The 14,987-nt window shown below is 43.1% G+C and overlaps 1 protein-coding gene across 4 annotated transcripts in view; it reads right to left on the reverse strand.

Annotated features, from left to right (window-relative positions):
• SCN8A (sodium voltage-gated channel alpha subunit 8) overlaps positions 1-14,987 on the reverse strand; it is a 1,580,263-nt gene that overhangs the window by 438,615 nt on the left and 1,126,661 nt on the right. For all 4 annotated transcript variants that reach the window (XM_044083431.1, XM_044083429.1, XM_044083430.1 and 1 more), the window contains exon 12: positions 2,037-2,154. In XM_044083431.1, coding sequence (XP_043939366.1) covers positions 2,037-2,154 — 118 coding nt within the window. The remainder of the gene's footprint in view (positions 1-2,036; positions 2,155-14,987) is intronic.

Raw genomic sequence — 14,987 nt, forward strand, 5'->3', positions numbered from 1 at the left:
AGGTTTTGAATGAGTTATGTAATGCTTGACTGACAATGATTGGGTGGATTATAAGTGATGTATAATGTTTGCAACTAAAATTATGGCAATATGGTTTGTGATATATAATGCTTGCAACTAAGATTATGTCAATATGGTTTGTTTTCATTTATATAAATGTATGATCGCCTATGTCATAAGTGCTAATTTAATAAAGATGTTTCTTGTTTAAAAAAAGCAGTGGAGGGTATGAGTGGCAACAAGGTTTGGAGGGATAACATGTTGAACTTTGGGACCTTGACATATATATTGAGAAGGGAAAGATCTAGGATGGGTCTCCATGTTCCTTCTTTTTTGGGTTCCATAAAGATCCTTGAATAAAAATGTCTGGTTATCTGATCTGAGGCACTAGTTCTATAAATCCTTGAGGTAACATGTTCTCCAAAACTGGAGGAAACAGGGATGTTTGGTTTACAGGATAGGAAGAATTTCCTGAAATGGGGGAAGGGAGTCCCACTGCCATGCATACTTTTGTTGGACGATTCTAAGAACCCGTTTGTCTGAGATAATCTGACGGTAATGGGGAAGCTGATGGTTTATAGTAAAGGACCGTCAGGGCAGGGGATGATGCTTGATGGGCAAGTAGTTGTTTTGACCTTTTGGATTGTCTCTGGTTCTGGGAGGCTCCCTTTTCTTTGAGCATCCTTGTCATTGCTTTTTAAAATTTTGTTTGTTTAAATTTTGCTGAGACTGCTGATTTTGCTTCCTGGAAAAGGATCCTACTTTGAGCTGTCATCCACTGGTCAGAGACATGTCCATATGCTAACACTAGAGCAACACGTTCTGGCCTCATACAACTTGGATTTTTAATTTTATTCATGATAGCAGTTATCATGTTTGTAATTTAATAAGTGATGTGCCCCCTTGTCTTTAAAGCACTCTCCTTTACTTTGTTGCTTATTGTGAAGTTTGCACAAACAATTCCGGTGAGCACACAAACCTGCATAGCAGCTGCTTAATGAATTGTGATAATATTTATACTGCATTTAGTCTTATGGTACTTTTAATAAGAAGTCTTTGTATTGAAAAGCTTTACCTTACTAAACCTCCTTTGCTGGAGCTTAGATTTTTTTCCTGTCGTTTTGCTTGCAGCAACAGTATTTGATTCCACCATGTTCTTTTGTGGCTGCTCCCTTAAGTATACAGTTGTACAAGCTGCACTCCTGAGAGTATCATCCTTTGGATGAGTTGTTAAACTGAGGTCCCATCTGCTTGAGTTGGTGGCAGCTCAGATGGATGTAAATGATCCCACGGCACCTAGTGAAAAGAGTAGGGGAAGTCTCCCTGATGCCCTGGCCAAATTTCCTCCAGTAGTATAATTGGTCTCCCCTGAAAAGAGGCCACTAGCCTAGTGGGACTAACCCAGTTAACAAATGACAAATAAATTGTGCTGGCCAATGTTAGAGGAAGGGAACAGCAATTTACACTCTAGTGTAGTGATAAATGTAGTTACTGCACACCTTTTGTTGTTTTTGAATAACCAGCTTAAAAACAGTACTTGGATTGATACTTTACAAACAGACTTAGGAAGACTTGTTCTTTATGCTAACACAATAGGAGACATATGCTGTGGCTGCTGCTCTGGAATTTAATGTTGACTGAAAAATACCTGCAAGGCACTGTGGAATATGCAATTAAAGGGACAGCAAACAAAATGCTATTTGGAGGAACCCACAGCATCTGACATACATAAAAAATACATGGATAATCTGTATATTAAGGGATTATAAAGTAATGTAACATTTTACCACCTTTTAACTAAAACAATGGGAATTTTGACATTACTTTTAACTACATTTTACTGTCACAAGTGGAGTATAACCTGTAATCTGGTTTCAGAAATTTACTAAGTGGTTAAAATTCTGAAATCAGTATATTACATATGATCTTTGGCCACTAACTCTTTTTTAATCAAAATGTTGAAGTTCAGAAGGTTTACACAATTCCAGGTTTTAAATGCCACACAGTTCTAATACTGTTATACAGAATGAACTAACCTTCTGTAAAGCAAGCGTCAGGATCTAAGTATTCCTCGACCTGTTCCACAGGAACCTCTTCAACTTCAGGTTTAATATCAATGGTGCTTCCCTCAGAAGAACTTGTGTAATCTAGCTGCTGTGAAAAGATTACAAAGACAAGATTAGAAAAGGCTGAACAAGTGGAAAATGCATACTATAAAAAAAGAACACAGAGGTAAACATGGAAACATATATAATAGATTTATAAAAAATCCATTATCTTAAATGGGAGACCATTTTGTTTTCAGTTAGGTATACTGATTTTGTATGCAAGAGAGAAAAGCTGTCCCACAAATGTTTTGCAATAATGACATACAAGACCTAATGACTCTTCATTAATGGATTCATGCACGAAGCACTGTTAGCATGTTTTATCAGTGTTAAAAACAAACGAATGGCACAGAATCACGGACAGAATTCAAAGAGCTAGTGTGCAAACCCAACTACTAAATAAAGAGAAAATGTGCAAAGCATATTGTTGTATGTGACCCTGCACTTACATGTGAATATTCTCAAATGAAACTATTTGATTGTTTTCTACAAGTTGCAGTTGAATGCAGCCAGCACTGTTTAAAATTCCTACTGCTCTAACAATTTCTGCACTACTGTACTTTTGTGACTGCAAATGCCATAGTATTATGGAACTTTCATCAGTTAGTTAATAATACCATGCACTCCTTTTTTACAGCTCTGAAATATGGAAAAACAAATGCATTTCATGCATAGATGCAATATAGTATAAAATGAATAACTTATTAATATACAGAACAGTATAAATGAATAAAGAAATGCATTTACTCATGCACCCATAAGAAGCAATCACCCATCTCAACTCACCCATCTGCTCAGGTTTAGCCAGCTATGCAAAACAAATGCAACACTTGTATTTTGTATTCACTTCTGTAAATTTAGCACTACTGATAAAACACATATCTAACACACTAGTTTATCTCCTTTAATTAAAATGATTTGTACCTGAGATAGAGCACTGTACTGTTACTGCAGAACAGTACAACAAAATTATTAGCGTTGGTACTGGTGATTCAGATTTGCTAACGGATTCTTTTTGCTCAGTTGCTTGTTAGATTGGTATTACCATACTAGTCCTGTCCTTAACTGTAGACATCCAACCCAGTTGAAATCCAACAGCATTTTCTTATTACATATCAGATGCATTCTGTTAAAAATGTTGTTAGATCATACGTGGGTAGGAGATAGAATCAGACGTGGGTAGGATATAGACATAAACTACCAGACATGGGAAGTTTAAAAAGAAACAAACTTGATGAACATACTCGGTTAGACAGAGTGACTCTTATGTGGATTAATGTTTTAACTAAAGTTAAGGGAAAAATAAAATGAGAAGTATGCACCTTATATTCAGATTGCAGTGTATATAATGTGTGTGTGTGTGTTAAGTCTACTAAATATGTGGAAATGTACAAGGCCGCCACAATCTTCCAGCATGTAAACAACTGCAAAGATGCAGCTGTACTCTGCAGGACCAAGCACAGAGTAAACCTCAGAAACAAACCAGCATGGTGGAATCATATCAACATGTTTTCCAATAAAAAGAAAATAATTTTGACCAAAAGAAAGAAGAGTAATTCCCAAAACATTAAAGCCCTTGTCATTGAAATAAACAAAACTCTGGAGCTTAGTAAAATCCACCAAAGCAAAGTCTGAGGCTAAAACAGCTACCCACACAAAAGACAATCACAAAGCCTTTTTCAGTTATGTTCACAACCTCAAAAGTACAACGCAGCAGTGCACTGGGCTGTTTGTGAATGATGTTATCTACACTGTGGCTGAAGATATAGTGAACCACTGGCTGCTAAATTTAGTTCTAGCTTTACCACTCTCTCTCCTTCGTCTGTCCCTCAAGGTATGCCTGAAACTGTCTCACCTTCAGCTATCACACATGACCAAGTCCTAAGAGTGCTGTCAAAAGCTAAAAATACTGCATCCATAGGTCCTGACAATACCACTGGATGCATCTTAAATAGCATGAAGCACAATTTAGCCACACCCATAACAACAATCACAGCCTCCATACAGGTTTTGTACCACACAAATGGAGAACAGCTATAGTCATTCCCCTGCATAAGGGAGGTCATTCCACAGACCCAGGCAATTACAGACCTAAATGTCTGACCAGCCACATATACAAAGCCATGGAATGACTCATCATAGAACTATTCAATAAGGACATATGGAACCTCCAAACACTACACCCGTCTCCATCTAGCTTTGTGAAGGGTAGGTCATGCTTACTCAACCTGTTGGACTCAAAAGAATGGATGAAGGTAAAATGGTATAGACCACATACCTTGACCTAGTTAAACCTTTTGGCACAATTCCTCACTCAGACATAATAGAAAAGCTAAACAAACTGGAATACTCTCTCAAGTGTACAAAAATGTCCAGAAAGTTTAGGATTTTTGCATGGAAGTGTTTGCACAAGTAGTTTTACACTTAAAGCAGATTTATAAAATTCCCTGTAGAGTACTTGATGAAGAATATCAGGGTAGTAAACAAATATAATTAGGGAAATAATTATTTTGAGCTGAAATTTTAAATGCTACTGGGACCTCTCCTGTTTGGCATTTACTTTTCTGAAGTAAAAGCCAATACCAAAGGCTCTGGCTGGCTAAGTTTGCAGATGACTGCAAGCTAGGAGCAGTCAGTGAATCCCCAAATGACTTAGCCATCCTGCAGGAAGGTTTGTCTCGAATAAATAACTAGTTCCAAAATTATGGTCTGAAAGTAAATGCCAAAAATGCATATTGCATCCTTTGGGAAGTCATCTACCCTAGAGAACTACCACATCGACAATATGTCCCTAAGAGTTGACCCAGGCGTTCAGGAACTTATTTGGACAGTGACCTAACTTTTGACCAATATGTGGCCATTGTCATAAGAAAATCCTATGTTGCAAAGCTTATTTATTTATTTTATTTGCATTTGCTTACTGGGGAGGTCTTTAAGACCCTTACATTCTTTGCCAATATCTGTAAGGGGCTTGATGCAGAAAAGTCATTTGACAAAGTCAGTTGGGATTTTATAATTAGAGCAGTGGTATCATTTACATTCCCTGCTAGAAGCATACATGAAGGATCCAAGACAAAAACTAAGGTGGGAAGGTCCCTCTCCAACAAGCTGTGTTTAAAGAGAGGAAATCAGGAAAGGGTGCCTTTTTTCCTCTTTGTTATTTACTTTATACTTACAGACATCGACAAAGAAAAAAAGGGACTCCAAAATTCAAGGATAAAACTGGTATGGTAATCAAGAAAATTTAGCTTTATTCACAGATGCTATTATTTTCTACTTGATAAATCCAGAAAATGACATATCAGTGTTGTAGCACATTTTGAGACAGTTTCTAGTGTCTGAGTATATAAAACTAATGAAGATAAACAAAATGCTATAGCAGTAAACTATGTATTCTCACATTAACTGGTTCAGCAATATCTGTATTTATGGGGCCATGAAAAGATGAATTTAGATGTATGGATTGAAAAGGATTCTATTTTGACAGCTAAGGATATATGGGAAGAGACTACCAAAAGATAATACAAAAACTGCATAGCTGGAAAAGCTCTTTATTATGAACATAGATAAGAAGATTAAAGTAATGAAAATGTTTCTATTTCCTTTAGTTTTAAATACAGGTCAGGTATATTTTTACAAAAGGAAAAGTTGTGGACTGTAATTAATAAAGAGTTGAAGGATTTTATTTGGGAGGGGAACAGGAAAAGAGTTATCTACTTACCAAACTTGGCATCTGTGTTATCCTTTATCATTATTCCTCACAGAAGGGTCTTGGCTCTGATATCAGATCTGAGCTGGCAACTTATCACAGATCCAAGGCTCAAGCACCTCCCTCTCCCATAACCCCTGCTGCCCTCTAACCCTCAGATCAAGTTTGCTAACAAAGCTAGAAAGCCCTGTTCCTGGAAACCAAATCCAGCTTGTAATGAGATATAAAGGTGTAAGGATTAGACCAAGTGGCAGCAGCACAAACGCCATCAATAGAGAGTTTAGCCATGAATGCTGAGGAAGTAGCCACGAACCTAGTAGAATGAGCCCTAATTCTTCCCGGAACCTCAAGATGTCTGTTGTCGTATACTGTAGAAATGCAGCTAGAAATACATTTAGAAATAGTCACCTTAGAAAGAGGCCTCATCTTTTAAGGGAAAAAGCCACAAAGAGCTGATCTGATTTGCGAAACTGTTTGATCCTATGTAGATAAAACCGTAACTGCCTGTGTACATCCAAAGTATGTAGAATATGCTCTCCTTTGTCGGAATAGTTAGGAAAGAACACTGGCAATTGAATATATTGGTTTAGGTTGGATTCAGAGGCAACCTTATGCAAAAAGGCAGGATTTGTCCTGAGATAAACTCTGTCCTTGTGAAAGATCATATAAGGAGGAGCAATGGAAAGAGCTTGTACTTTGGAAAAACTCCTGGCCAAAGTTATGGCAAGCAGGAACACAATTTTCTATGACAAGAACTTGAAATTGCACAAACTGGCAGGTTCAATGGGACTCTTAGTCAGAGACTGCAGCACTAAAGTTAAGTCCCAAGAAGGTGAGGGACACTTATAACAGGCAATTTTATAAGGAAAATACCTTTCAAGAACACTTTGCAAAGTCTGGAAGAGAAAGTAGGCTCACAATTCTCATGGAAATTAGAAATCACTGCCAACTGGAACTTAATAGTAGAGAAACTTGCCCCTACCGGGAAAAGTGAGGACAAGAACAAAAGGATATCTGAAACAGAGGCAGAAAAAAGGATCCAGATTCCTGCTCTTAGCCCAGAGAGAAAACCTTTTCCATTTACTACTATAAACCTTTCTGGTGGAAGGTTTCTTGGAGGCTAGGATAATATGCCTGATGAGGGAAGTCAGCCTGGACTGTTTCAAGATCACCGTAATTGGAGAAACCATGCAGTTAGACGAAGGGTCCAAAGATTTGGAAGAGGAAGCCCTGAAGGATGGGAGATCAGATCCTGAAGAGGATCCAGTATCCAGGGAGGATACTTTAGATGAGACCTGATGAAGTGGAACCACGGTTGATGAGGCCAGAAAGGGGCAATGAGGATCAGGGATATCCTCAGATGTTGCGCTTTGTGCAAAGCCTTGGGAATAAGAGGGACAGGAGGATAAGTGTAAAGGAGACCAAGAGACCAATCGTGGACTACAGCATCCCTCGGTGACTTCCCGGGTGGGGAGATCAGGGTGAAGTACATGCTGCATTTGTGGTTGGCTGGGGAGGCAAGAGGTCACAGCACGGCTAACCCCCAGCAGTTGAAAATCTGCTTAGCCACTGTGGGATTGAGAGACCACTCATGAGGACTCAAGATGGATCTGCTGAGTCTGTCGGCCATTGGAGTCCCCAGGTATATGTGTTGCAACAAGAAAGCACCTGGAGGATATCGCCCACTCTCACACTCTCATGGTCTCTCTGCACAATGGGTAAGATTGTGTTCTCCCCTGTTTGTTGACATACCAGACCACTGCCATGTTGTCAGTCTGAATTGCAACTGTCCCCAGGGGGAGACCATCCCAAAAGGCTTGCAATTTTTGCAGGACTGATCTTATCTCTAGGACCTTTATGTGCAATTTGGTCTCAACAGGGAACCATATGCCTTGGACAGTTTCTCCCCCACCCCAACAGGGAAGCGTCCGTGGTCACTGTGGCCATGAGTGGTAAGGGGGGCCTGCCTAGGATGAGATCCTGAGATTGAAGCCATGAAAGAAGGTGCTGTCTGCACACAGGCATCAGTTCTATGGATATGGACATGGGGATGAGACAGAGCAGACCATTGCAGGGTCCACTGTACAACCTGCATGTGATACCTTGCTAGGGGAACAAGCTGAATGGCCGCAGCCATGGATCCTAGGGTCCGAAGAATCAAGTGAATTGGGGGAATGCGAAAGATCTAAGATTTGCATGACCTGTTCCCAGATCAACTGAACTCTGCATACGGCAATGCTGCAATCTCTGAAATGGTGTCTAGCTGGACTCCTATGAACCTCAGCTGTTGTATGGGGAGCAGATTCAATTTCTAAAGACTGACAGTAATCCCCAACTGACTGAAAAGAAGAACATAATGGATGGCTTGTGACAGTCGATGCCTCGAGGGAGCCATGAGGAGCCAATCATCAAGCTATGTTAATACCGGAAATCCCTGCAGCCGTAGGTGAGCCACTACCACCCAGGGGGTTGTGGTGAGTCCGAAGAGTAGGGCTCTGAACTGGCAATGATTAGCCCCTAACCAGAAGTGAAGATGTCTCCTGGAGCACCTGTCTATCTTGATGTCATAGTAAGCATCCTGGAGAACCATAGAGCACATCCAGTCATAAGAGAGGCAGAATGGACTGAACAGTGACCATCTGTAACTTGGACTTTTTGACCAAAAGATTCAGCTTGCTGAGGTCCAGACACAGATCTCCAGTCTTTTCTGGCACTAAAAAGAAGCAAGAGTAAGTTTGGATCCTCTTTGTCCTGCTGAGACCTCTTGGATGGTTCTTTTTTGAAGAAGTTGTTGAACTTCCTTGAAGGCCAACTCCCTCTGATGGGGTGGAGCATTAGAGAGGTATCTCCATATAGAAGGGGGTCCCAAAAAGGGAATGAAATAACCCCTGGAAACGATGTTTAACACCCACTGATCAGAGAAAATGTTTGTCCAGGCTAGTGGGTGAAGGGAAATATGACACCCGACTGCCTCCAGGGAAGAACAATTGGGCAACGCCTCAAAACACTGAAAGGGATGCTCAGAGAAAGGTTCCCTGGAGCCTTGATTTTACGGTCCCCACCTGCCTCTAGGGCCGTGTCTGCCATTGAATCCTCAGCCCCTGCCTCTGGAAGAGGACTCATCAGGAGCATCCTGGAAGGAAGACTGTGACTTTCGGAACCACATCTTCCTAGTTCTTTGTTGGATCTTGAAGAAAGACAAGCTCGATCCCAACTGTAGACAGTGTCTTCCCTTCCTGCTCACTTCAGTTCAAACTGTCCTTCACAAAGGGTCCAAAGAGAGTATACCCGTCAAAGGGGGAATTTGTAAAAGACGCTTTGACGGGTTCAACAAACCCGCATAATCATAATCAAGCATGCAGTACCTGCCCCTTGAGAATTAGCTTCCGCAGCACTGAAAATTAACCTCATTGAAGAATTAACAAGGAACATCAGAGTAGAAAGCGTGGGAGACACCTCCTTGAAGTCCTCCACCGGCAATAACTCTATAAGGGAAGTGGTGAGTTCTTGATCAAGTCCCTTTGGTGGCAGGTAAAGTGTGTCAAGTAATTAACTGCCCTCAGTTCAAAGGTAGCTGAGGCGTACACACACTTTCCATGCTCCTCTATTATCCGGGACTCCCTGTTCGGGGGATGGACTCTGAAGCTCTGCTCTGACAGCTCCTTCTTTGTGGCAGCGGCAACCATGATGGCATCGACTGGAACTCCTTTGCTCCAGAAGGGGCAGTCCACAGGGGGGCTGAGATATTTACCGGCTCACTTGGGAACTGGCTCCTTCCAGGCCCTGCTGACAATAAGATATACTAACTTCTTGGCTGGGGGGATATCCAAGAAGTAGATGGGCCCATCCCAAATGACTTCAGAAACATGGACTCCACCGAAGATGGGGGTTAGGGAAACCATCCACCCTTCTGCTTCAAGGATGTCCCCAAAGGAGACATCATCAGGTGAATATCTGGGGGACCTGTCTCCTTCATCGAGGTCCGTGTCCTCAGTGAGGGACTCCGAGGGTTAGTCCAAGTGCCTCCTCTTCACTTTCTCTTACAAGGTACCTCCTCCATGGGGGGCTCCGGGGAGGACTCGGAAGATGTGTGGAACTTGTGCAGGGAAGAAACACCCAGGGGAAGAGATCAACACCAGTGTGTCACCCAACAACAGGCCCTAAGGCAAGACAATGTACCCAACACTTTAGTCATAGGTGACTCTATAGTCAGGCACACTGATGTCCCACTCACCAGGCTGAACAAACAGAAAATTACAGTCAGTTGCCTGTCGGGTGCCAGGATCCACCACATAATGCATGCACTCAAGTCATGCCACAACAAGTACAAATACGACTCTGTCATTGTCCATGTTGGAGTGAATGACTTGAAACTTACCTCCCTGGACTACATGAAGAGACATGGAAGAGCTCTCGGATCATGTGGCCCAACCAGTTATGACCCTAGCCCTGAGTAGCATCCTGCCTTCGCCCAAAAGTATACCACAGTATAAGGACAAAATGATTGACTTCAATAATTGGCTAAGCTTCTGGTGTCATTCAAAGGGGATCCAGTATCTGTCTGCCTAGGACGACATGATCGACAAACCACAATGCTTTGCCAGAGATGGTCTGCACCTGTCACCCCTGGGATTTAGGTTACTGGCTAAAGCTCTTGCCAGCCCTACAGTGCCTTTTTTAGGCAAGGTTCAAAGGAAAAAAACTAACACCGTAACAGATACAAGCATGCCAAATCTGAAGGTAATGCTACTCAATGCTAGAAGTCTAAACTTCAAAATACACTCTCTCGAGGTACTCCTAAAAATGGAGAACATTGATATCTGTGCAGTAACTGAAACCTGGTTCAAGGCTCCAGAGAGCACCCCTGCAATACCTGGATACAACTCTTACCATGCTTTTCGGCCACCAAACCAAGATTGAAACACTAAAGGTGGAGTGTCCATATTCACCAAGGATATTCACACCTCCAGGCTAGTTGCCCAACGCAATGCATCTGAAATTCTCCAGGTGCAACTAACACTAGGTAAGACTGCAATCCAAATTGTAGCTTGCTACAGATCCCCCACCATGGCTCAAGATTCTCACTACACCTTTCTAAACATACTGGAAAATATTAAGATACAACCAAACACCCTAATACTGGGTGATTTCAACTACCCTGCCATTAACTGGGAAAACTACTCGGGTACCAACACCTTTTCCCAACGGTTCTTGGAATTCATAAATTTCAGCGCCCTGGATCAACTAATCCATTGTCCCACCAGGGGCTCCAATATCCTAGACCTGGTCATTACCAACATGGGAGATAGATGCTCCACACCAGTGGTCACCCCATCATTGGTCAGGTCTGACCATAAGCAAATCACCCTTGACATCCACATCCCACCCCCACCCCTCTAGTAAGGAAACCTCCGTAAAAAACTTCTCCAAAGCCAACTTTATGCTACTCAAGTCAGAAGTGACAAACTTCATGGCACCCATGCAGATGGGGTCTGGAAGTTCCACTGCTGAATCCTATACTAAGGCACTGTATGAGCACATCCACTCATGCATGAATCATGCCATCCCAAATAGAACCAAGATGCTCTCCTCCAAAAAAAAGGAAGCCAATATGGTGGTCCCCTGCCATAAACAAACTATGCAACAGAAGGAAGAAACTGTTGCAGAATAGAGGAAAATCCCAGGATGCAAACAACTCCCTAACCAGCCTCAGCACGAAGCTGAGATCCCTCATAAAATCCTCAAAAGCTAGTTACGAAAATAAAACTGCCAAAGATTCCAAAGACAACCACAAGGCATTCTATAGTTATGTCAAGAATCTAAATGACAATGCTCAGATATGCTCTGTGCTACAACAGAATAGCATTAAATATTGCCAATATCCTGGCAGATCGATTTAGTGCCAACTTCACCCCCCTCTCACACCCTAAAGGGCCCATCTCAATACCTAAAGATTGCCAAATTCCGTTAATCATGGCCACACAGGGAGAAACCGCACTCTCCAAAGCTAAGAATACAGCATCCATGGGACCAGATGACATCCTGGGCTGTGTACTACATGAACTACAAAATGAACTGGCACCTCACCTAAGTATCATGTTTAATCATAGCCTCACCACAGGCTTCGTGCCCACTGAGTGGCGCACAGCTACAGTTATCCCACTCCACAAGGGGGGATCCACCTTGGATCCCGGAATTATTGTCCCATCAGTCTGACGAGCCTGATCTGTAAGGGCATGAAACTCATTATCATGGAACTTATAAACAAAGACATTGGCAACCTTCAAACACAGGACCCCACCCAGTTTGGGTTCATGAATGGCCGATCTTGTCTCCAGAACCTGACTGACTTCTTTGAATCAGTCTCCAGAGCTGTGGAGGGTAAGGCGGTCCATACAGCCTATCTGGACCACGCCAAGGCCTTCAACACCATCCCCCACTCTGGAATCATAGATAAACGTACTAAGCTGGGCATAAATCCCTATGTGACTCGATGGGTTGCCAACTGGCTTACTGACAGAACCCAGACTGTAAAAGTAGCCAACTCCAAATCCAGCTCTAGACGAGTGACAAGTGGAGTACCTCAGGGTTCAGTCCTGGGACCGCTCTTATTTGACATCTACTTCTCTGAAGTACAGGCCAACATTAAGGGTCTCTGACGAACAAAGTATGCAGATGACTGCAAACTGGGAGCCATTACTGAATCCCCAAATGATGTGGATATTCTACAAAAGGGCCTTACAGAAACAGATGTTTGGTGCCAGAGCCATGGGCTCAAGCTTAATGCCAAGAAATGTATAGTTATCCCCTTTGGGAAAAACCATGTAGCCATGAATTACCACATAGGTGGCAGTACACTAAACACCGAAAGTGTGATGAGAGACTTAGGGATACAGGTGGACAGTGGTCTCATTTTCGATAAACACATCGCCACAACAGTCAGGACATCCTTCTATGTGGCACACCTCATCATTAAGGGCTTTTCATCCATAAAAAAAGAGGTCATTGTCCCACTGTACTCATCCCTTATTAGACCCATTATAGAGTATAACGGCCCGTTTGGTATGTACCTCACAAGACATCTGTAACAGCTGGAAAGGCCGCAGAAATACCTCACTAAAAGAATCACAGGCCTAAAGCAGATGCCATATGCTGACGGTCTAAAAAAACTCCAGCTATACTCTGTGGCATATCGTCTACTCAGAGGCGATCTCTGCTTAACATACAAGGCCATGTCAAACCCTGAGTTGTTGGACATGCTCCACTTAAAGAAATCCCAATCCCTCAGATCCACATGTTCCAGGGTTCTAAACCTTGTCATCACAATGAACAAAACATGCTGGAGGGATAGGTTCCTCACCCAGAGACTCCCCATACTCTGGAATAGACTGCCCATACATGTCAAGCAGAGCGCCTCCTTGGCCCTCTTCAAAAGGAACCTTGATAATTGGATGGGAGATAGGAAATTCACCCCGGGGATCATGTCAGTCGCCCTGCTAGACAGGGGTCCAGGGAAGTAAATATTGTGGGAAGAAATATCCAGGGAATTGTTATGGCTAAGCTTGTATAGGCCTTAGGGCCAATAGCCTAGTACCAACCTATGAACCTATGAAGGCTAGAATGGGAGAGCTGATCTTGGACCGAATGGGAGATCTTGCCACCAAAGGCAGAGAGGGGCAGGGATGGACCTGGAGGGGCGGGAGATGTAGTTCCAGTCCTGGAGAAGGCCATCTCTACCACCCAGAAGGCCAACAGGCTGGAACAGCTTCATCCCCAATCCCAGAGGGTGAAGTCCCTCAGAGAGGAGTGATGAGCCCTGATACAGCACCACGGCCCCTTATGATACCGACCCAGGGATATCAAGGGCTGAAACTCCCAGGTGAAGAGATCAGTCCGAAAAACCCGGTGCTGGTTCCGACCAATCCGGCACGGGGCCCACTTTGATCCTAGGTCGGGGGAACAGAGTAGACCAGGGACCCTGACAGGATTGAGATAATAGGAATACTACACCCAGTCAGGATCTGACCATGGGTCCCGAGATTCTGAAGCCCCATGGGTTGGAAGAGGAGAACAGAGAACTGGAACTGGAGAGGCTCCTCTAGCCGGATGGCCTGCAGACATCAGAAGCCCCAGCTCTGTCTGGGCTTTGAGAAAACTCATCATCCTGTCCATAACAGAAGGCAACAGACTCCTGGATGATCTGGAGGAAGTGGGGAACTGTGTAGACTTGGCTGGAGACCCGAGGATCTACGTCATGGATCCAGGGTTCAGCTCTGGGGCTTATTAGCCAACTAGAACAACTGTCTAGAAGAACTAGGCAAGGCTACATCTTCAATAACTATGGATGGATCCAATAAGGCTGTCAGATCCAACAGCCTAGCAGAAGGAACAATCGGATCTGATGAATCGGTTGGATCCAAAGCTGTCCTAGCCTTGACTGGATCTAACGGCCTCTGATCCAAGGAGGCCTTGGAACTGGCAGAAGAATCCACAGACTTAGGATCTGAAGATCTTGTAACAGAGTAGCCTAGGCTGGAGTCGGATCCGGGGATCTAGGATCAGACAACCTCGGCTTTTTTTGAAGCCACCGGAAACATGGAAGGAGTCTTTCTCTTGGGGTTAGAAGAAGAAGCCTTACAGGGGAAAACAAGAGGATCCCCCTGCACCATACCCTTTAACAGAATCTTGCAGTGGTGCTCCGCCAAAGCCCTGAGGTTGAATGCGGCACAAATGCCGCATTCAACCTCCAGGTGAGGAGCTGCTAAACAATACAGGCACTCCTCATGTGAGTTGGAATTCGGCATCTTCTGACCGCACAAGGAAAACTTTTTAAAACCAGAGGCCTTTCCAGACATGACTTAAAATACAACAAAGCCCTAACAATAATGTGAGCACTAATGACAAAAAAAAAAAGTGGCCAAAAATAGATAACAGAGCAATGGGGAAGCTACACTACTTAAAAACTAGCAAGTCTAAGGAAAGAGAGATAAACTAATAGAAGTAAGTACTACAGAGACTAAACCTAAGAAGAATACCTCAGCTAATATAACAAATTCAAGATAAAGTACTTAGCTGAAGCAAGAGCCAGAGGATCACGTCCGTAGCAAACACTCTGCAAATGAGATCTGAGGGTTAGGAGGCAGCAGGGGATTATGGGAGAGAGAGGAGCG

Source organism: Protopterus annectens, chromosome 9.part0 (genome assembly GCF_019279795.1).
Source record: "Protopterus annectens isolate FY-2018-M chromosome 9.part0, PAN1.0, whole genome shotgun sequence".
NCBI classification, from domain to species: domain Eukaryota; kingdom Metazoa; phylum Chordata; order Ceratodontiformes; family Protopteridae; genus Protopterus; species Protopterus annectens.